The sequence below is a fragment of the Chrysemys picta genome, chromosome 3 (genome assembly GCF_011386835.1).
Source record: "Chrysemys picta bellii isolate R12L10 chromosome 3, ASM1138683v2, whole genome shotgun sequence".
NCBI lineage: Eukaryota > Metazoa > Chordata > Testudines > Emydidae > Chrysemys > Chrysemys picta.
The window spans coordinates 129,054,746-129,076,599 of NC_088793.1; the positions used below are offsets into that span (position 1 = coordinate 129,054,746).

The 21,854-nt window shown below is 44.0% G+C and overlaps 1 protein-coding gene across 19 annotated transcripts in view; it reads left to right on the forward strand.

Moving 5' to 3' along the window:
• The window catches only part of FAM120B (family with sequence similarity 120 member B), a 112,259-nt gene extending 90,766 nt beyond the window's left edge, over positions 1-21,493 (forward strand). For 6 of the 19 annotated variants that reach the window (XR_010600160.1, XM_065590477.1, XM_042848319.2 and 3 more), the window contains 2 exons: positions 11,718-11,781; positions 19,598-21,493. Coding sequence is in view for 17 of the 19 variants with exons in the window: in XM_042848320.2 (XP_042704254.2) it covers positions 11,718-11,781; positions 19,598-19,632 (99 nt within the window). In the remaining 2 variants the exon portion in view is untranslated. Of the gene's footprint in view, positions 1-11,717; positions 11,782-19,581 lie in introns of those variants that run through there. The other 13 variants (XM_042848318.2, XM_042848326.2, XM_065590472.1 and 10 more) reach the window with 7 other exon arrangements.
• Positions 21,494-21,854: the final 361 nt, after the last annotated feature.

The following is a 21,854-nucleotide window of genomic DNA, read 5'->3' on the forward strand; positions in this document are numbered from 1 at the left end:
CTGCTAGAACCAGTTAAGGCAGGCAGGCTAATTAGGACACCTGGAGCCAATTAAGAAGAAGCTTCTAGAATCAATTAAGGCAGGCTAATCAGGGCATCTGGGTTTTAAAAAGGAGCTCACTTCAGTTTGTGGTGGGAGTGTGAGGAGCTGGGAGCAAGAGGCGCAAGGAGCTGAGAGTGAGAGGGTGTGCTGCTGGAGGACTGAGGAGCACAATGGTTATCAGACACCAGGAGGAAGGTCCTGTGATGAGAATAAGGAAGGTGTTTGGAGGAGGCCATGGGGAAGTAGCCCAGGGAGTTGTAGCTGTCATGCAGCGGTTACAGGAGGCACTATAGACAGCTGCAGTTCACAGGGCCCTGGGCTGGAACCCGGAGTAGAGGGCGGGCCCGGGTTCCCCCCAAACCTCTCAATTGACCTGGATTGTGAGTTCTCCCAGAGGGGAAGGTCTCTGGGCTGTTCCCCAACCCACATGGTGAATGTCTGAGGCAAGAAAATCCGCCAATAAGCGCAGGACCCACCAAGATAGAGGAGGAACTTTGTCACACTGGTGTCAAGAGTGGGATCTTGGGGTGCACAGCGCGGCGGAAGAAGGAGGGTGATTTAAACAAAAAACAAAAAAAAAAGGGAGAGAGTTTATTTTTTTTCACCACAATGAATGACGTAGTGCGGGCACTGATACAAGCTACGGCGGCCCAGCAGGAGGCTACCCGTGTCCAGGCAGCTGCCCAACAGGAGGCAGTGTGGCTGCAGCAAGAGACTAATCGCCTGCTGATGGACCAGGCTGCTCAAGACCGAGCTATGTTGCGGGAACTGGTAAACCAGGTAAAGTCCCTTACAGCGCTGAATCGCGGCCATGATGGGACACGGCTCATACGGGCCAGCCATTGGCTGCAGAAAATGACACGGGAGGATGATGTAGAGGCATACCTTCTGGCCTTTGAGAGGACAGCCCTACGGGAGGCCTGGCCTCGAGATCAGTGGTCTGGCATCCTTGCCCCATTCCTGTGTGGGGAGGCCCAGTAGGCCTACCATGATCTGCCTGAAGAGGCTGCGGCAGACTACCCCCAACTGAAAGCAGAGATCCTGGCCAGATCTGGGGTAACGACAGCAGTGCGAGCCCAGCAGTATCACGGTTGGAGGTTCCAGGAAGACAAAATCCCGTGGTCCCAATTGTATGACCTCATCCATCTCGCACGAAAGTGGTTGCAAACAGAGTCCCGGAGTCCGGAAGAGATACTAGCAGTTCTGGTCATCGACCAATACATGAGGGTACTACCACCAGACCTTCATGCCTGGGTAAGCCAGAACGAACCCTCCACCTATGATGAGGTTGTCGCCCTGGTAGAGAGGCGAAGGACAGCGAGGGAGCTGACCCAACCAGTTAAGGAAGAGGCACCCCGGGTTAAACTAGCAGCACCAAGCCCTAAAGTTTGGGTGACTGGGCCACGAGGAGGGCCCAGGTGGAAAAAGAGAGAGGCTGAAGGCCCATTAGAGGCCACAAAAAGTCGGAGCACTGAGGGAGAAGAGGATCGTGATGTTAGACTGCCCAAACCAAGAGACCGGGGAATGCCTAGGGCTCCATACAGATGTTATGCCTGCGGGGAGTGGGGACACATAGCTGCACAGTGTCCCAATGATGAGGAGCCTATGCAGTGTAACCTGGGGAACTGGGCAGATCCATGCTCCCTAATCCACCTTGTGGGGGTCTCACTAACCCCACATATGTATACCAGACCAGTGAAACTAAATGGGGTAGGGACCACGGCACTGGTTGATTCGGGGAGTGCTATCACGCTTATCTCAGGAAGCTCGTGAAGCGCAGTCAGCTGCTGCAGGCTAAACGTACGGGGATAACATGTGTCCATGGGACAGTTAGTTATTACCCCACCATCCCAGTAAAAATCGAGATCCGAGGGAACACTATTGAGGTAGCAGCAGGTGTAGTCCCTAAACTCCCATACCCGCTGCTCATAGGGAGGGACTTCCCAGGGTTTGGAAACTTACTCCCAGTAGGGGGATTGGATAAAGATGGGGACCCTAAAATTGATGAGGCATCCACAGCAGACTGTTAACCCCCAATCTTCTCTGAAATATCCCCAGATTTGTTCTCCACTCCCAGACAGGGTAGAAAGACAAAAAGGGAAAGAAGGGCAGCTAAGGCCTTGGGAACCCGAATACTGACCCAAAGCCAGAGGGTCGCTCTTGTAGGTAGGTGGACCCGCGCAGCTGAAAAGGAGGCCATGCAGGAGGGAGAAGCACCTGAGTCTGACCCCCACCCTAATGCTTCTGAACCAGTAGAGGCAACAGAGACTGGGCCCATAGATCTTGGGCAGATTAGCCCCGGGAGAGGAAATTTTGGACGGGACTAGGCAGAAGACCCAATGTATGACAACATTAGGAAGGAGGTGACTGAAATAGATGGGGTTCCCGTGGAAGGAAAAACCCAGGGACCAGGAGCCTACTTCATAATGAAGAAGGATCTCTTATACCGGGTTGCACCAGTACAGGGGCAGAAGGTACAGCAGATCCTAGTACCTCAAAAACACCAGAACGCTGTATTAAGTCTTGCTCATAGTCATCTTTTTGGGGGACATTTGGGGGTAGAGAAGACCCTGGCACGAGTCCTGCGACAGTTCTTCTGGCCCGGAGTACATGAAGAAGTGCGGAGGTACTGTGCCTCCAGCCCGGAGTGTCAGCTGCACAGTTCCCGTCCCCACTTGAGGGCACCTTTAGTACCCCTTCCCATCATAGAGGTCCTCTTCGAGCGAATAGCCATGGACCTAGTGGGACCCCTGGAGAAGACGGCTCGGGGTCACCAATATATACTTGTTGTTTTGGACTATGCTACTCGCTACCCAGAAGCCGTCCCCCTGTGGAACATGGCCTCTAAAACTATAGCCAAAGAGCTGGTGGGGATCTTTGCCCGAATGGGGCTACCGAAGGAGATATTAACCGACCAAGGAACCCCATTTATGTCAAAGCTAATGAAGGACCTCTGTACGCTGCTCCATATACATATCCTGAGAACTTTGGTCTACCATCCACAGACTGATGGGTTGGTAGAAAGGTTTAACCGAACCCTCAAGGCTATGATAAGGAAGGTGGTAAGTCGGGACGGGAAAGATTGGGACACCCTACTACCCTACCTTATGTTCACTATCCGGGAGGTACCACAGGCCTCAACTGGGTTTTCCCTCTTCGAGTTATTATAAGGGCATCATCCCCGTGGCATACTAGATATCGCCAAAGAGATCTGGGAAGAGGAACCCAATGAGGGGAGAAATATAATAGAGCATGTAATGCAGATGTGAGACCGTATAGCCCGGGTTACCTCTATTGTACAGGAACATTTGGAGAAGGCACAGGAGGCCCAGCGAACCCATTACAATCGCCAGGCAAAAGTGCGACAGTTCCAACCAGGGGATCGGGTTATGGTGTTGGTACCCACGGCAGAAAGCAAGCTTCTGGCCCAATGGCAGGGGCCCTATGAGGTGGTTGAACCCGTGGGGGAAGTAACCTACAAGGTGCGGCAGCCAGGACGCAGAAAACAAGAACAGATTTATCACATTAACCTTGGCATGCACAAGAGGCATGCACAACGGTCCAAAAAGACCTAACCCAGGAAAACAAGCCTTCCAAACAGGTGAGAGTGTCTCCCGATTTAACACCAGACCAGAAGAATGAGGTGTCTGAGATGATCTTCCGGAACCAAGATGTGTTCTCGACAAAACCGGGTCGAACAACCAAGACATATCACTACATCATCACGAACCCTGGGGCCAGAGTAACAATGAGGCCCTATCGGGTGCCAGCAGCAAAAAGGGAGGAAATAAAAGCGGAAGTAAAAAAAATGCTGGAGTTGGGGATCATCGAAGAATCCCATAGTCAGTGGTCCAGCCCAATCATGCTGGTGCCCAAACCTGATGGCACCACAAGATTTTGCAACGACTTCCGGCGACTAAATGAAATATCCCAGTTCGACGCATACCCCATACCTCGCATAGATGAGCTAGTAGACCGTCTGGGTAATGTCCGATACTTGACTACCCTAGACTTGACAAAGGGGTACTGGCAGATTCCCCTTGCAGAAGACGCAAAGGAAAAGACTGCGTTCTCTACACCAGAGGGTCTTTTTCAATATACTGTCCTCCCTTTTGGACTATATGGGGCCCCAGCTACCTTCCAGCGCCTCATGGACAAGCTTTTACGCCCGCATAACAGTTATGCTGTTGCCTACTTGGATGATGTGGTCATTCATACCCCAGACTGGGAAACCCACGTGGAGAAGGTGGAGGCAGTCCTCGATACCTTCAGGCGAGCTGGCCTTACAGCAAACCCTGCCAAGTGCGCTGTAGGGTTTACAGAGGCCAAATATCTTGGCTACATTGTGGGAAAAGGTCTGGTAAAACCCCAAGTGAACAAGTTAGAGGCCATCCAAAATTGGCCCCGACCAAGTCGCAAGAAACAAGCCCGGGCATTCCTAGGTGTGGTGGGGTATTACTGACGATTTATCCCCCACTTTGCCACAAGGGCAAGCCCCCTGACAGACCTAGTGAAAGCCCATGGACCTGATCTGGTGAGATGGTCTGACGCAGCAGAGGAAGCATTCACAGACCTACGGACTGCCCTCTGCAATAACCCCGTACAGATAGCCCCTGATTTCACCAAGGAGTTTATCCTGCAGATGGATGCATCGGAAGTAGGGTTGGGGGCCGTTCTATCACAGATGGTCGGGGAGGAGGAACACCCAATTCTATACCTCAGTTGGAAACTCCTTCCAAGGGAACAAAAATATGCAGTGGTAGAGAGAATGCCTCGCTGTAAAATGGGCTATGGAAACATTGCGCTACTACCTGCTCGGGCGCAGATTTGTCCTCGTGACCGACCATGCCCCTCTTCAATGGATGCAGCGGAACAAGGAGAAGAACACAAGGGTGACCAGATGGTTCTTATCCCTCCAATCTTTCCAGTTCCATGTGCAACACAGAGCAGGGAGCTGTCATGGCAACGCCGATGGCTTGTCACGTGTGCACTGTCTGGCGTCCCAAGCTGCCCAATCCCTTGGCGTTGAGCAGGGGGGAGGGATATGTGACAGACCCAGACCAGTGAGGTACAGGAGTCTGGTAGAGGGCAAATATACTGGTCACTGGATGAGTAGTTTTCTGTTCCCTGAGTGACCAGAGCAGGGGCTGCACTAGCGTAATCAGGACCCTGCTAGAACTAGTTAAGGCAGGCAGGCTAACTAGGACACCTGGAGCCAATTAAAAAGAAGCTTCTAGAATCAATTAAGGCAGGCTAATCAGGGCACCTGGGTTTTAAAAAGGAGCTCACTTCAGTTTGTGGTGGGAATGTGAGGAGCTGGGAGCAAGAGGCGCAAGGAGCTGAGAGTGAGAGGGTGTGCTGCTGGAGGACTGAAGAGCACAATGGTTATCAGACACCAGGAGGAAGGTCCTGTGATGAGAATAAGGAAGGTGTTTGGAGGAGGCCATGGGGAAGTAGCCCAGGGAGTTGTAGCTGTCATGCAGCTGTTACAGGAGGCACTATAGACAGCTGCAGTCCACAGGGCCCTGGGCTGGAACCCGGAGTAGAGGGCGGGCCCGGGTTCCCCCCAAACCTCCCAATTGACCTGGACTGTGGGTTCTCCCAGAGGGGAAGGTCTCTGGGCTGTTCCCCATCCCACATGGTGAATCTCTGAGGCAAGAAAATCTGCCAATAAGCGCAGGACCCACCAAGATAGAGGAGGAACTTTGTCACAGTGTGTAATGTCATAATTTAAAAAAAAAACTGCAAACAACAAAAAATCCATCATGTGGCAACATATAGACACCCTCGTGGGTCATCAGCAGAGTTGGAACCTTTAGTTCCACCACTCACACCTCTGCCTCTTGAGCTAATGGCATATCTGATAGGACAAATCATAGAATATCAGGATTGGAAGGGACCTCAGGAGATCATCTAGTCCAACCCCCTGCTCAAAGCAGGACCAATCCCCAACTAAATCATCCCAGCCAGGGCTTTGTCAAGCCTGACCTTAAAAACCTCTAAGGAAGGAGATGGGCTCTCAGGCTGGTGCCCCACCTCCCTAGCTAACACATTCCAGTGCTTCACCACCTTCCTAGTGAAAAAGTTTTTCCTAATATCCAACCTAAACTTCCCCCATTGCAACTTGAGACCATTACTCCTTTTTCTGTCATCTTGTACCGCTGAGAACAGTCTAGATCCATCCTCCTTGGAATCCCCTTTCAGGTAGTTGAAAGCAGCTATCAAATCCCCCCTCATTCTTCTCTTCTGCAGACTAAATAATCCAAGTTCCATCAGCCTCTCCTCAAAAGTCATGTGCTCCAGCCCCCTAATCATTTTTGTTGCCCTCCGCTGGATTCTTTCCAATTTTTCCACATCCTTCTTGTAGTGAGGGGCCCAAAACTGGACACAGTACTCCAGATGAGGCCTCACCAATGCTGAGTAGAAGGGAATGATCACGTCCCTCAATCTGCTGGCAGTGCTCCTACTTATACAACCCAAAATGCCATTAGCTTTCTTGGCAACCCTTGGGGCACTTTGCTTGATACCGGCTGCCAACTAGACATCGAGCTGTTGATCACTACCCATTGAGCCCGACAATCTAGCCAGCTTTCTGTCCACCTTATAGTCCATTCATCCAATCCATACTTTAACTTCCTGGCAAGAATACTGTGGGAGACCGTAGCAAAAGCCTTTGCTAAAATCAAGGTATATTGCGTCCACTGCTTTCCCCATATCCAGAGAGTCAGTTTTCTCATCATAGAAGGCAATTAGGTTACTCAGGTATGATTTGCTCTTGGTGAATCCATCCTGACTGTTTCTGATCACTTTCGTCTCCTCTAAGTGCTTCAAAATTGATTCCTTGAGGACCTGCTCCATGATTTTTCCAGGGACTGAGGTGAGGCTGACTGGTCTGCAGTTCCCCGGATCCTCCTCCTTCCCTTTTCTAAAGAGCAGGTTGTCATCCTCTGTGTGGAACAGCACTAGGGGGATGAGATATACATTTTGCCAGTGGGTTTCGCAGATATTTGCTGACAGCAGAGAAATGGTGAGACTCAAGAATGCTGGGTGCCATTCCAGGCTCTGGAGAGAGGGGAGAGTGCTCCTGTTCCTCCCCATCCAGGCTTCTTGTCCCATTCTCCTTACCTACCCAGTCCCAGTCCTCGGCCTTCTTTTCCCTGTCTTTTTGCCTAGCCAGTTCTTCCTCTCCAAACTCACTGTCTGAGTCCGAATCTCCCTCTCACTTCCAGTCTTTCCTCCTCCCCACACCCAGTCCTAGTCTCCTTGCCCAATCAATCCCAGTCTCCCTTCCCCTGATATTCCTAGCCTTTCCTCCCAGCCTTCTAGCTAAGACAATCACAGTTCTCACCCTTTCATGCCCCCCAAATCCCAGGCTCACCAGACTCCTTATCTCAATCTACTCCTGTCCATCCCTCTGTCTGACTTTTGTCTATTCGGTGTTTGAATAATCATCTGCGTTCCCTCTCCACGCTGTCTGGGTGGCAACAGGAGAGACAGACTCCCTGCTCTCAGGCTAGTGCCCCACTCCTGGCTCAGGGCAGCCATTACGGGGAAAGTCGAGCTTTGCCCCTGTAGTCCTAGGCTGGAGGAAGCATGCTCAGTTGCTCTGTGGGGATGGCACATGCACAGTTTGGTCACCTTAATTCAGCTCCCTTGTGTGCATGTATTATAGTACAGTCTTTAATTACATAATCACATTAGAAATTAGAGATGGAGGAAGTAGCTTTTTCCATACAGCCCTTGTGCATGGAACACCCATTTTTAGCTAATACACTATTATTGTCTCTTCATTCAAATGCTCCTGAAGACCCATTTCTGCCTACAATAAGTCAATAAAGTTATTAAGCATAGCATAGAAGTGCCTCATAGTCTTTAATCTCAAAACACCCCTGTATTATCCCACCTGTAAAATGAACTAAGGCACAGAGAGACTAAATGGCTTGTCCAAGGTCACACAGGGAGTCAGTAATGGAGCATGGATTTGAACCCAGGTCTCCCAAAGGCACAGGCTAGCACCCAAACCACAGCACCATCTTTCCTCTATATAATACCTATTGAATCCATTCAGTCTCTCTTCCTACACGTAGGGGTTTTCCCTGCAGTACATGTTCTATTGCAGGGGTCGGCAACCTTCCAGAAGTTGTGTGCCAAGTCTTCATTTATTCACTCTAATTTAAGATTTCGCGTGCCAGTAATACATTTTAACCTTTTTAGAAGGTCTCTTTCTATAAGTCTATAAAATATAACTAACCTATTGTTGTATTTAAAGTAAATAAGGTTTTTAAAATGTTTAAGAAGCTTCATTTAAAATTAAATTAAAATGTAGAACCCTCCGGACTGGTGGCCAGGACCCTGGCAGTCTGAGTGCCACTGAAAATCAACTCGCGTGCTGCCTTCGGCACGCGTGCCATAGGTCTATTGTATTGTCCAGTCTAGTTTTAGATCCCATATTTGCAGATTTGTGTTGGCCATACAGTTATACATAAGTATAATTCAGGTGCTAAAATTGCAGCTCACAGGATATGTCTACACATCAATTAAACATCCGCAGCTGGCCTGTGCCAGCTGACTCAGGCTCACGGGGCTCAGTCTCCAGGGATGTTTCACTGCTGTGTAGACTTCTGTGCCTGCGCTGGAGCCTGAGCTCTGGAACCCTCCCACCTCAGAAGGTCCTAGAGCCTGGGCTCCAGTCCGAGCCCAAAGGCTACACAGCAATGAAACAGCCCCGCAGCCTGAGCCCCATGAGTCAGAGGTACCGAGTTCTGCTGGCGTTGGTGGGTGCTTGACCCCCCTCTGTCCCCAGTGTCACCCCGACTCCACCCCTGCCCCGCCCCCATTCCAACCCCTTCCCCAAAGTCCCCGCCCCAACTCTGCCACCTCCTTGCCCCTATTCCAACCCCTTCTCCAAATCCCCACCCCAGCCCCGCCTCTTCCCCGCCTCCTCCCATGAGCGCACCACGTTCCCGCTCCTCCTCCTCCCTCCCAGAGATTGTTACGCCACGAAACAGTTGTTTTGCGGCGGCAAGCACTGGGAGGTAGGTGGGGACGCGGCGCACTCAGGGGAGGAGGCGGAGGCGGGGAGGGGAGCTTGGCTGCCGGTGGGTGCAGAGCACCCACTAATTTTTCCCCGTGGGTGCTCCAGCCCCAGAGCACCCACGGAGTCGGCGCCTATGTCACAAGCCCGAGTCAGCGGGCACGGGCCAGCAGCTGGTGTCTAATTGCTGTGTAAGCATACCCATAGAGTCCTGAACTGAAGGTAGCTAACTGCCCTCCTCTTTAATTTAGAGATGTAGCTAACGGAGACTATGGGTCCCAGCAAGCAATGCACCATCCTGATCTCAGGGCAATCATTCAGTTTAAGAGAGAATGTTGCATGATGGTAGTAATAGTCTCAGTGGATCACACCTCCATACTAAAGTCAGCCACAGGCTACTCTGTTTTTCACATATTTGGTGTGAGCTGCAGGCTCCCAAGGTGTACACAAAGCAGTATTTAGTTGAACAAATCTTGGGCACCCTAGATATGGTCTCCATCTACTCTGGGTTGGGAATTGTGCTACCTGTATTGTTTTGTTGTTGTTGAGTTTACTGTTTAAAAACACACAGTTTAAAACTGAAGCTGTTGCTAAATTTGCTTTAAAGATAGTTTGACCCCATTCAACTAAGTTAGCCTAAACCAGTTTTAAACTATGTATAAAACCATTTTAGGTACCAGAGTTTCTAGTTTCATGTAGACAGAGCCACATGGCATGTTTCCAAACAAAACTTCATTAATTGTTAAGATTGCAAATGTGATTCAAAACAGGACACACTGTACCTTTCCACACATCACTAAAAATAAACAAAACATTGAGAACTATAGAAATCACAAGCGAAGGATACATGAACAATTCTGTCACTAACCTCAGTACTCTTGGACCACAGCCTACTAATAAACAGAAAAATTCTCATTGATCAGCATGCAAACCACTATTCAAACAACCTTAATTCTATCCCTGTGCAAAACACAATTAACAAAATCTAAATCAAACTTATCTGTCCATTACTCAACTCTTTCGTAACAGCATATACAGTCTTCAGTAGCTTCCTTTTATTCATACAAGGGTTATACACAGTCTGACCTTTTATGCATTCACTACAGTTTTCTGTCTTATTTGTGTCTCGCCCTGACTGTACAATTTTATTATGTATAGTGACTCTTGCACTGGTATTGGGAAGCTTGTCTAAAGAAATAGAAAAGGCCATTGCCTCAGTGAGCCAAAGATGTGGGAAAGGGAATTGAGAGTAGAGCTGGACAACATTTTTCACCTCAATAGTTTATTCACTGAAAAATGCAGTTTCAGGTCAACCAAAGGAATTCTTTGCAAATTTGTGTCAAGTTCATCAAATAGTTTTGACCTAACCAAAAACATCAAAACTTTTTGTTAATGTTGAAAAATTTTGCTGTGACTGTCAGACATTTTGACAAAAGCAAGCCAAGGATCACAAAATGAGGAAGTGCCCACTTCCCTCGTAAGCTTTAGCCCAGTGGTTATTAACCAGCACTCACCTGGGATGTGGGAGACCCAGGTACAGTTCCCCCCTTTGCCTGCTGTGGAGAAGGAATTTGAACTTGGGTCTTTCCTCATTGTAGGAGAGTGTGCTAGCCACTAGGTTATGGGATATTCTAGCATGGACCTTTCTCATTCTCTTGAAGTTGTTCCACTTTTTATAAATAATTAAGTAGTCTTTGGAGCAGGGACTTGAACTTGGGTCTGCCACATCCTAGGTGAATGGCTGAATTGCCACTATGAACGCAGTGGATCGTTATTGGGCCAGGGAAAGAGAGTGAGAATGAGTCTATAGCCTGGTAGTTAAGACACTCACCTGTGCAATCTCAACAAATCACATTCCAGAACATGCAACAGCTGTACTGCAGGTCCTTAGTTTATAGCATGATTTTGTAAAATGTTTTATGACGTAGTTAAATTTTGTCAACATTAGCCAAGGCCACCACCATGGTAATGTCTTGCTCACAAGAATTGTTTAAACATTCTTCCGGCTAACACAGTTTGAACTGTAGTGACAACGAGATCTGATTGTACTTCATTACTGAAGTAAGGGCTGGTCTTCACACAGTTTTTATACTGTTTTGCCTACAGAAGCCTATATAGTTTAAGTAGTACAGTCCCCTACAGTGGGTGCAGTTGTACGGATATAAAGGTGCTTATTATGTCAGTATTACTCACATTTAGGATAAAATTGAGATGTAGATTAAAGGAATACAAAAACTGTAGATAAGTCCTAAGTATCACATTGTCCTTTCCTTAACTGGTACAACCTAGTCTGCGGACCGTACTGTATGTCCATCTACAGTTCCAAGTAATTGGTTGTATTAGTATTAAAAGTGAAGATTTATGCAGATAGCTGGCATAGTGTCTTTAAGAAGAGCAAGTCCACCATTAACTTTAGCCACCTAAATTTAAAAAATGTTGGCCTTCATTGAATACCAACTGAATTATTTTGAAATGGAGGTAGAATAAGAAATAGTGAGGGGTTGTGGCAGCAACAGAGGGGAAAATGTTCTTTTTTCAAAATGGACCTCAATGGGTTATTTCTTAAATACTATCATCAGTAAGTTATTTTCCTGCTTGAATGTTAAGAGGAAAATATTTTATTTCCCCTTCCACACTCCAGGTAGAGGACATCGAGACCAGAGGAGACATCGAGGCCAGAGGAGAAGGTTCCAGCTTGCTCCCCGGTAAATAATAGAACTACAATGATTGCAGAAGGTCTACAATGAGTTTGAATGAGAGGATAATATTCCTCACACAGATAGCATCTTTACCTACAAAAGCCAGGATTCAAGGGGCTTTACAGAGTGGCTGAGCAACTGCAGCTTCCAATGATTTCACCCAAGCTGTGGGTGCTCAGCCCATTATGTCCTTTCCACACTAAGATTGAGCTAACTTTATTTGCAGAATGGTTTCACTAAGTACTGTAAAATCAGTGTTGGGGGACCTGGTTACTGCTTGGCACTATCCAATTATGGTTAAAAAAACACACAATCCCATTTACACAGGAAAGTCCAAATCAAGTTTTAACAGTGCTAGAGCACTCATATAATGTAAGTAGATCTTTCCAATATAGTTTTACATTGCAGACGAGAACATAGTGTGCCCTCATTAAGGACAGTGTACAGTACATATGCTGTGTCAGTTCTTGAATTAGGAGGCTACTGTTGGTTATGCCATACTCTTCTTACTGTAGCCCGCTGAAAAAGTTGGAACATGACATCACTTTTTTTAAACTTCACTTACCAGTGAAATACTGGTACTTACTTCCCTGCTGGAATGCATTGCTGACTTATAAGTGCCAACAGCACTTCCTTGCCGCTTAGGAGGACAACAACTCTGCATATGCAGGCTATTTCCAAATCTTATCATGTCTGCTTCCTAAGTATTTCTGAGATCATCCATTTCTTTCTGTCTAGACAACTAAAATTCTCATCCAGGCCCTTATTAACTTCAGAATTAGAGTTCTTCAAGTGATGGTACCTCTATCGTATTCCTCTGTAGGGTTACACACATGCACCATGTGCCCAGAGCCAGAGAATTTGAAAGTAGTGTCTGTTGGTCTGGGCTTGCACCCTGGTTCACCTCTTGCCTCCATCCGAGGGGATAGAGGGCAGGGTGGACCAACCATCCTTCCATTTCCTTCTAACAACCACATGGTCCCGGTCAGAACCTCCAGTGTCTGTAGCTTTAGCTTCGTCCTCCATAATAAAAAGAAGTAGATTTAGCTTTGTAAATAGTTTTAACAGGTTTTTATAGTTTAGCGTTTTATATATCTCTTAGTGTTTAGATGTAGTCTCTTTAGGGTACAAGGGGGTAGGGAGGTTTCCCTATTCGGGTACTGGACCATGCCCAGGAATCCAGACTTCAAACCCTGCGCTTCCTGCCTGTGATCCTTCTCGGTGAGTAATGACCACCAGCGTGGCCTCTACTGCCTTGGGGAATCCCACATTGCAGCAAGGTGCAGTATCTGCCTATCGTTCCCCAGCCATACCTGAGAAGGACGGAACTTTGTCTCTGCAAATGCAGATATATTTTATTTTATTTTACAGCACAGTTTCAGTGATGGAAATGTAAGCCATGCATGCTCAGTGTGGCACTCTGTCCCCCTTGGGTGGTGGCCCTGCGCAACTACATGCAGGACGCCAAATCATCACATTAGACAGCACCAAATCCCCATTTTTTGTTTTTTGCTTGACAAGTTTGTTTGTTGTTTTTATTTTGATTTTTGCTTGTGTCTTTGGGGCAGGGAGGGAGGACCAAAAGCATTTTCCATCCTAGGTGACAAAACACATAGGACTGGCTCTGGCTAAGACAGCTGAGGTTTTTTTAGACCAGGCAGTAGAGGCTGATGCATGAAGATCCAGAGACCCACCCAAGGACATCAGTGTTACGTAAATATTTCTTTTAACAACCAAATGAATTAATTTTGGATAGAGCAATACCAGTAATTACTAAATAAATATATAATGACGGAGCACATAAGTGTTACCAACACCATAAGGTTGTATACTGGTTAACTGATATTGCAAGTACTATCCTGAAGCTTTTTTTTTTTTTTTTCAATTTATGGAAGAAAATGTTTGTTTTGGAATTCACATAAACATATTTTCTTAAATTTTCCACTTGCCTACCCAGTCAGTGTAAAACAGTTGGGGGTACTTTACTTAATTGCTGCCTTCAGGGAAAAACATTAAGTAGTAACCATAAAAATTCTTCATTAAAAAATGAAGCATACAAATTGTATCCAGAAGCAAAAATGCCTTAAGTGTCAACAACACTGTGGTCATATAGAAAATGGGTGAAGAGTTAAAAACTGGTTATCTCATTGATGGTCTGTAGCCCAATAACTTATCTGAAAATTGTCTTCATCCATGTCATCTTCAACTGCTTGATATTTTCCTTAGCTTTCTCATAATCTTTGGATTACATTGGCTCAAGAGGATGTTTATTAAACTAACTGATAATCATTCTTTTCCATTTATATATTTTGGAACCACTCTGTCTTTATTTTTGTATTGGAACATTTTCAGTACATTAAGATGTATAGTAATCTCCCTTTGCGTTAATGAAGAGGCTGTTGCAGTTACTTGGATATTCCTTGATGATCCATATCACAAATTTTGTTGAGAAGTTTTCCATCCATCAAGCAAAGGAGTTCCCTTCCTATGTTTTAGGTCTTATAAGAATTAATAATTTAGTCACTGACCATATTAAACACAGCAGTCCTTGACCTGACTCTTGATAAACAGCCATTGATTCGGAGACCGAGAATGCATAGCTCAAGGTTCTGTCCTGTTTTCAATCCCTATCTAGCATTGAAATAAGAACAATATTTTTTCCAAATTGTTTATCACTGGTATCTTCCCAAATTCTATGAAGCAGCATGAAAATATCTTGCTTACAGTTCTGACAGTTTTGTATTTTTGTCATATGTATATTTAGCTACTGCCACAGCTTCCATGTATTATTTTAGGCCCCAATCCAGAAGTAGACTTTGCAGGGTCAGACTTCCAATGAAGTCAGTGGGATACCCTATGGGCAGACCCTTGCACCTGCACGGAGTCAATTGCAAGACCAGGGTCTTAATGTTAATCATTTGTATGGAAAGCTCTGGACCCAGATTATTTTCTCTTTAATTTCTGTTAGCTTTTTACCTATCTTGTTCTTATCTCCTTTGATGCCAGTATTTTCTTACTATCATCATCAACACTGCTTTTACTAGCAAAGCCACTGCATCTGATATGTGTTTCTTGTTTTAAGTATAATTTTGCAGATAGTTTTTATATCCAGGATCTGTTTTGCAGATGATGATAAAAATAAATGTTTAGTTAACCTAAGCTCCCAAAGCAGGGACCAGATTCTATAGTATTTACTCTGGTGCTGAAGCCAAGAGAAGTTTTGCCTGGGTAAGGATTGGATGACAGATAGTTAACTGGATTAATGATACATAGATTTTTAAGGCCAGAAGTGACCATTATGATCATTTAGTCTAACCCGTTCATAACATAGACCATAAAATTTCATTCTGCATTAAAAGCATAATTTCTGGCTGAGATAGGACATTTTATTTTATTTTTAAAAATGATGTCCAGTCTTGATTTAAAGACTTCAAGAGATGAAGAATTCACCATGTTCCTAGGTAAATTGCTCTACTGATTAATTATCCTCATTGTTAAAAATGTGTGCTTTTTTCCCAGTCTGAATTTGTCTAGTTTCAGCTAGAACTTGTTAAACCTTTTTCTGCTAGAATAAAAAGCCCCCTACCATCTATGTAATCTCTCCATGTATTTATTTATAAACTGTGATCAAGTTACCTCTTCATTTTTTTGCTAAGCTAAATAAAGCTAAAGATCCTGTTGATACTCTTAATATCATCATACCTTTATTCATCTAATCCCTGAGGAAATACAGTTTCTCCTTTAAGCAGTAATGGTATAGCCATAGAATCATGGAAATGTAGGTCTGGAAGGAACCTCAAGAGGTCATCTAGTCAATCCTCCTGAAGCTGAGGCAGGATCAAGTATACCTAGACCATCCCTGACAGGTGTTTGTCTAACCTGTTCTTAAAAACCTCCAATGATGGGGATTTCACAGCCTGCCTTGGTAAACTATTCCAGTATTTAACTATCCTTATCATTAGAAAGGTTTTCATAATAGCTAACCTAAATCTCCCTTGCTGCAGATTAAGCCCATTATTTCTTGCTTTACCTTCAGTGAACGTGGAGAACAATTGATCACCATCCTCTTTATAACAGCCCTTAATATATTTGAAGACTGTTATCAGGTCCCTGCTCTGTCGTCTTTTCTCAAGATTAAACATACCCAGTTTTTTTATGCCTCATAGCTCAGGTTTTCTAAATCTTTTATCATTTTGTTGCTCTCCTCTGGACATATTTCCTAAAGTGCAGCACCTGAAACTGGACAACGAACTCCAGCTGAGGCCTCCCCAGTACCGAGGGGAGGAGAATTACCTCCTTTGTCTTACATGCGACACTCCTGTTAATGCATTCCAGAATGATACTAACCTTTTCCGCAACCGCATCACATTGCTGTCTCCTGTTCAGTTTGTGCTCCACTATGCCCCCCAGATCCTGTTCAGCAGTACTACCACCTAGTCAGTTATTCCCTGTTTTGTATTTGTTCGTTTGATTTTTTCCTTCCGGAGTGTAGTACTTTGCACTTGTCTTCATTGAATGTCGTCTTGTTGATTTCAGACCAATTCTCCAATTTATCAAGGTTGATTTCAATTCTAATCCTGTCCTTCAAAGTGCTAGCAACCCCTCCTTGCTTGGTGTCATCCACAGATTTTAGAAGCATAATCTCCACTCCATTATCCATGTTATTTTTAATGAAAGTATTGAATAATACCAAACACAGGACAGATGCCTGTGGATCCCACTAGATACATCATCCCAGTTTGACAGCGAACCATTGATAGTTACTCTTTGAATTTTCCAAACAGTTGTGCGCTCACTATATAGTAATTTCATCTAGACCACATTTCCGTAGTTGAGAACATCATGTGGCACTGTGTTAGAAGACTTACTAAATTCAAGATAAATCACGTCTACTGCTCCGCTGCGTCCACTAGGCCAGTAACTCTGGCAAAGAAGGAAATTAAGGTGATTTGGCATGATTTCCTCTTGACAAATCCATGTTGGCTGTTGCTTTTCACCCTATTATTCTCTAGGTGCTTACAAATTGATTGATTGATAATTTGTCCCGGTATCGTCCCAGGTATGGAAGTTAGTCTTACGCCTTGTCTGCACTTAATATTTGGATTGAGATACCTACGGCATCAGGAGGTGTGAAAAATCCATACCCTTGAGCACTGAAGCTGTGCTGACCTAACCCGCAGTGTAAACACAGCAAGGTCAATGGAAGAATGGTTCCGTTGACCTTGCTACTATCGCCTGGGGAGGTGGCTTTACCTACCGTGGCAGAGAACCCCCTTCTATTGCTGTATGCTCCCTCTACCTACAGGATTATGCTGGCCTAGCTATGCCACTATAGTCCCCATAATGTAGACATGGCCTGACTAGTCTATTATTCCCTAGCATCTCTTTGTTCCCCTTTTTAAAGATAGCTACTATGTTTGCCCTTCTCCAGTCCTCTGGGACCTCATCCTTCCTCCATGAGATCTTGAAGATAATTGGTTCTGAGATTGCTTCAGCTAGTTCCTTAAATTTCCTCGTGTTAATTTGGTCAGACCTTGATGACTTGAATACAACTAACTTATTAAAATATTCTCTAATGTGTTCTTTCCCTGTTCTGGCTTGTGTTCCTTCCCCTTTGTTGTTATTAATTGTGTTAGGTGTCTGGTCACAATTAATCTTTTTAGTAAACACTGAAGCAAAATAGCCATTAAACACCTCAACCTCCTTGGATTTGTCTGTTATTAGCTCTCCTTCCACTAAATAGTGGTTCTTCACTTTCCTTTGTCTTTTTTGCTCCTTATGTATTTATAGAACCTCTTCATATTGCCTTTTATGTCCCTTGCCAGGTGTAACTCATTTTGTACCTTAGCCTTTCTGTTCTTTTGTCATCATCTTTAGCAATTTGTCCATGTCTTCAATTTTTATAGGATTCCTTTTTCATTTTCAGGTCATTAAAGAGCTCCTGATAGAGCTATATTGACCTCTTCTTCCCATCTTTCCTTTGCTTTGGGGTAGTTTGCTGTTGTTCCTTTAATAATGTCTCTTGAGAAGCTGCCTGAACTCCTTTTCTCCTTAGATTTTCTTCCCATGGGATCTTACCTACCAGTTCTCTGAATTTGTTAAAGACTGTTTTTTTTAAGTTCATTGTATTTATTCTACTGCTCTCATTCCTTCATTTCTTTAGAATAATAACATCTATTGTTTTATGACCACTTTCAGCCAAATGGCCTTCAACCATCAGATTCTCAACCAATTCCTCTGTTAGTCAGAATCAACTCTAAAATGGCTGCCCCCCAGTTACTTCCTCCTTCTTCTAAAATATGACGTCCTCAGCACATGCCAAGAAATTTGTGTATTGCTGTATGTTTTCCAACAGAACTCTGGTTAGTCAAAATCCTCCATTACAACCAGGTCTTGTGTTTTGGATATTTCTGTTACTTGTTCTAGAAATGTCTCGGCCACCTCCTCCTGATTTGATGGTCTATGGTAGACCCCCACCCTACCGGGACATCACCCCTGTTTTTTCCCCCTTTTATCTTGACCCAGAGACTTTCAATTGGTCTGTTTTAAAGCAAAAGAAATGATAATATCCAGTAAGTACGATAACAATGAGAGCAACATTTTCCTATGGATGTTTGAAAAATCTTTGGGAAGTTATAGAACATCCTGAATCCGCTGTTGTTGTTGTTGTTGTTATTAATAATAATATTTATATTTAAGTCCCGTAGACTGTCACTAAAATCCAGGCAATAATTACATAAAACTGATCACCTAACATGACTTTTACATTAGTCATATAATGCTTGTTGGTATTGGAGAGACTTATGCTTCTCCTTTCCTTTCTCCAAATATACTACAGTTTATTTAGAACAGTTTGAGAGAATCAAGGTAATTGCTAATCAGCCATTAGATGCTTTTCTGATTACATGTGGCCTAGTCATCTTCTTTTATGAAAACCTCTCTATATAATGTCATCACTGAAGGATGAATAAAAATATTAAACTCATAGTCAGACTAATGATTATACCATAGATGTCAGTAAAAACTGCCACAAGGAATCTTACATTAATCCACTCTAGTCTGTAAATACTGTAGGTTGTATTTTAAGGAAACGGCCCAGCTGTGTGCTAAAGGCCGCCCAGTCCCCCACCCAGAGCTCTGCTCTGGGCCCAACTCTGTGGAGGGGTCTCTGAGTGGGCAGTGTTGGGTATAGGGTCTGTGGGGGGGGGGGAGGAGAGGGTTAGAGGGGAACGTGCTGTGGTTTTCAACCTGCGGCCCAGGTAACACAGTTGAGAACCACTGCACTAGTGGGATTTCTAAATCCTATCTGCTTCTTTAAGCACCTAAGTACCTTTGAAATTCTGGGTCCAAAACCCTTTTGAAAAAGAGACTAAGGGCTTGTCTACATTTAAAACGCTACAATGGTACAGCTGTGCCACTGTAGCGCTACAGTGTAGATACTACCTTTGCCAACGAGAGGGATTCTCCCATTGACAGAGAGGTGATAGGTAGGTCGGTGAAAGAAGTCAACCTAGCACCGTCTACACGGGGATTTAGGTCGGCTTAACAACGCCACTCAGTGGGGTGGATTTTTCATACCCCTGACCAACTTAGTTAAACCAACCTAATTTTCTTCTATAGACCAGGCCTTAAGCTCCTAAGCATTTTTGAAAAATTTACCCTAAATACTCTTTGGAATTTTAAATACACTTTTATTCATTTTGTATGGCCACAGGAGCAGTTTGTTTGCTATGTCTTTTCACAGGGATTTTTATTATTTGAAATTGTTTACATGTTGATACTTGTGTCTTGCTTAGTCCATCACAGGCTGTTTGTATTTTAGATGGCCCAGATGACTTTGTCCTTGACTGGAACTGAATGAAAAGTGATAAGAAGACAAGATATGTTTTTATAAAATACTATACATTGAATATAATAAAAATCATTTCAGTATTGCTATTGTACCATCAAAAAAATGATGTCAAATTGAATACAGATTTTAAAATTGGTGGTGGGAAGGATTTAATTACAAACACATTACCCTGACTTCACTCAGAATTTCCAATCCCATTTAATTTTGTACCTCTGATACTTCTTTTTTCATTACTAATTTAATGTTTATAAGAGTATGTGTTTGTGTTCTGAGGCAAATTTTGAATTATTTAATTCCCAGTACCACAGTGATGGGCACTTTACAAAAGTCTAAGGTAGACAGTTATGAAGTCTAATAGTAAAGGAAATGTGTACAGAAACAGATGCCACCTTTATGTGGTGAAGGAGCTAGAGGAAATCTAAAGTAGTAAAGATGTGAGTGAGCCTAAGAGTATGTCTATACTGCGATTAGACACCTGCGGCTGGCCTGTGCCAGCTGACTCGAGCTTGGGCTAAGGGTTGTTTAACTGTGCTGTAGACATGTGGACACAGGCTGCAGCCCAAGCTCTGGGGCCCTCCCACCTTACAGGCTCAAGCCCAAGCCCGAACGTCTACACTGCTATTAAACAGCCCTTAGCCCGAGCCTCGCAAGCCCACATCAACTGGCATGGGCCAGCTGTGGGCTTTTAATTGCAGCATAGACATACCCTAAAAAGTCATCCCAACCAAGTGTGGATAAACCTTTATGCCACATATACACACATTCTATGTATGCCACTTCTTTTACAGAAAAAGTATTTTAGAAGTATTTAAGATAGCTTTAAATACAAAAAATGTGTTTTTTAAAGTATCTATCTGCCTGTAAAGTCAGGTGGCTCAAAGGAAGAGGAAAATTATAGCTAATACATTTCAGAAATCTTTAAAAATACCTTTAAGTTCACTCATGTCTTTTCTAGACACAAAACTGTTCACAGCTTTAAAGTCTCATTCTTAGATCTTCCAGAGCAAAAATGAGTGCTGTGTCTCTATTGGGAAACCTAGTATTTCCCTTTTCAGTTGTGTAATGGTCCCATTTCTAGCCCTTTGCAGTACTATATATCAAACCTTAAACCAGTCATTGACCGAGAAGAAAATATTGCTCATCCTGGGCCTGGGGCCTCTGTAGTTTTGGAGGACATTCCAAACGGGGGGGGGGGAGGGGACAAAACAAATATTTCTCATATAAATTCATTTTTTTGTCAGCTATTTGAAGCACAACAGTTGAAATGATTTTACCACATGTGTGTAGAATGCTCAAAATGGTCCAACCAGATATAGATTAGTGGACAGTGCACAGGTGTGGCAACCAATCATGTACCATAAATTAATTTCTCACAGGCCTACAATTTGTCATATGGATTTCCCTATTACATAAAGGGTAGTGCACATAGAATGTGTGGGCGTATATTGTAGATTAAATCTGTGTGTACAAATATTTGACATGAAGAAAAACATACATTCTTCTTGTATCTCAAAGAATAGGTTTATTTCTAACGTTAAGGATTATTAACAAATTAATTCCATAGCTACTGTAGAAGTTTGTTATCCTTATGGTATAATGATTACAGATTAGTAGTTGCTAGTTTTTAGTTAATTCTAGTACTAGTTAGCTCTGTTGCTGTCATGCCTTAGGTCTTGTGCAGATGTCTACTTTTGAGCCAACTATCCATCGAGTTTTTCCCATCTAATCTCTGAATTCTCTAAACATAAACATGCTATCATTTGTACATAATGTGGTACTATGATTTTCTCATATGTATTTTATTGTCTGAAATACAATAAATGTACTGTGACATAAATACAACGCAGCTAAATAAATAATTGACAATAGCCCAGCATTTTTAATTCTATTAAAAAAAACCTGATGCTGATTTCACTTAGTTTAAATATGACACTATTTTTGTCCAATTTGCTTCCTGAGGATGATATGATTATGGGTGGGGCAGTCCTGCCATATTTTCCTACCAGCTATTCACTTTCTTTTTAAATGTACTACCTGCTGTTTATTCAAACCTTTTGGGAGAATGTAGAAATGTGGGCATATTCAAAGATCACTAGTTTCAGGAACCTCATTATAGGCAATGGTGCTTTAAAAAAAAATCTAATTGTGTGTCAGTATTTTGTAGCTATTCTTACATCAGGATCTTCCAGGACTTCTAGTGGCCTCAAGAGATGAAGTGGTTGTAAAC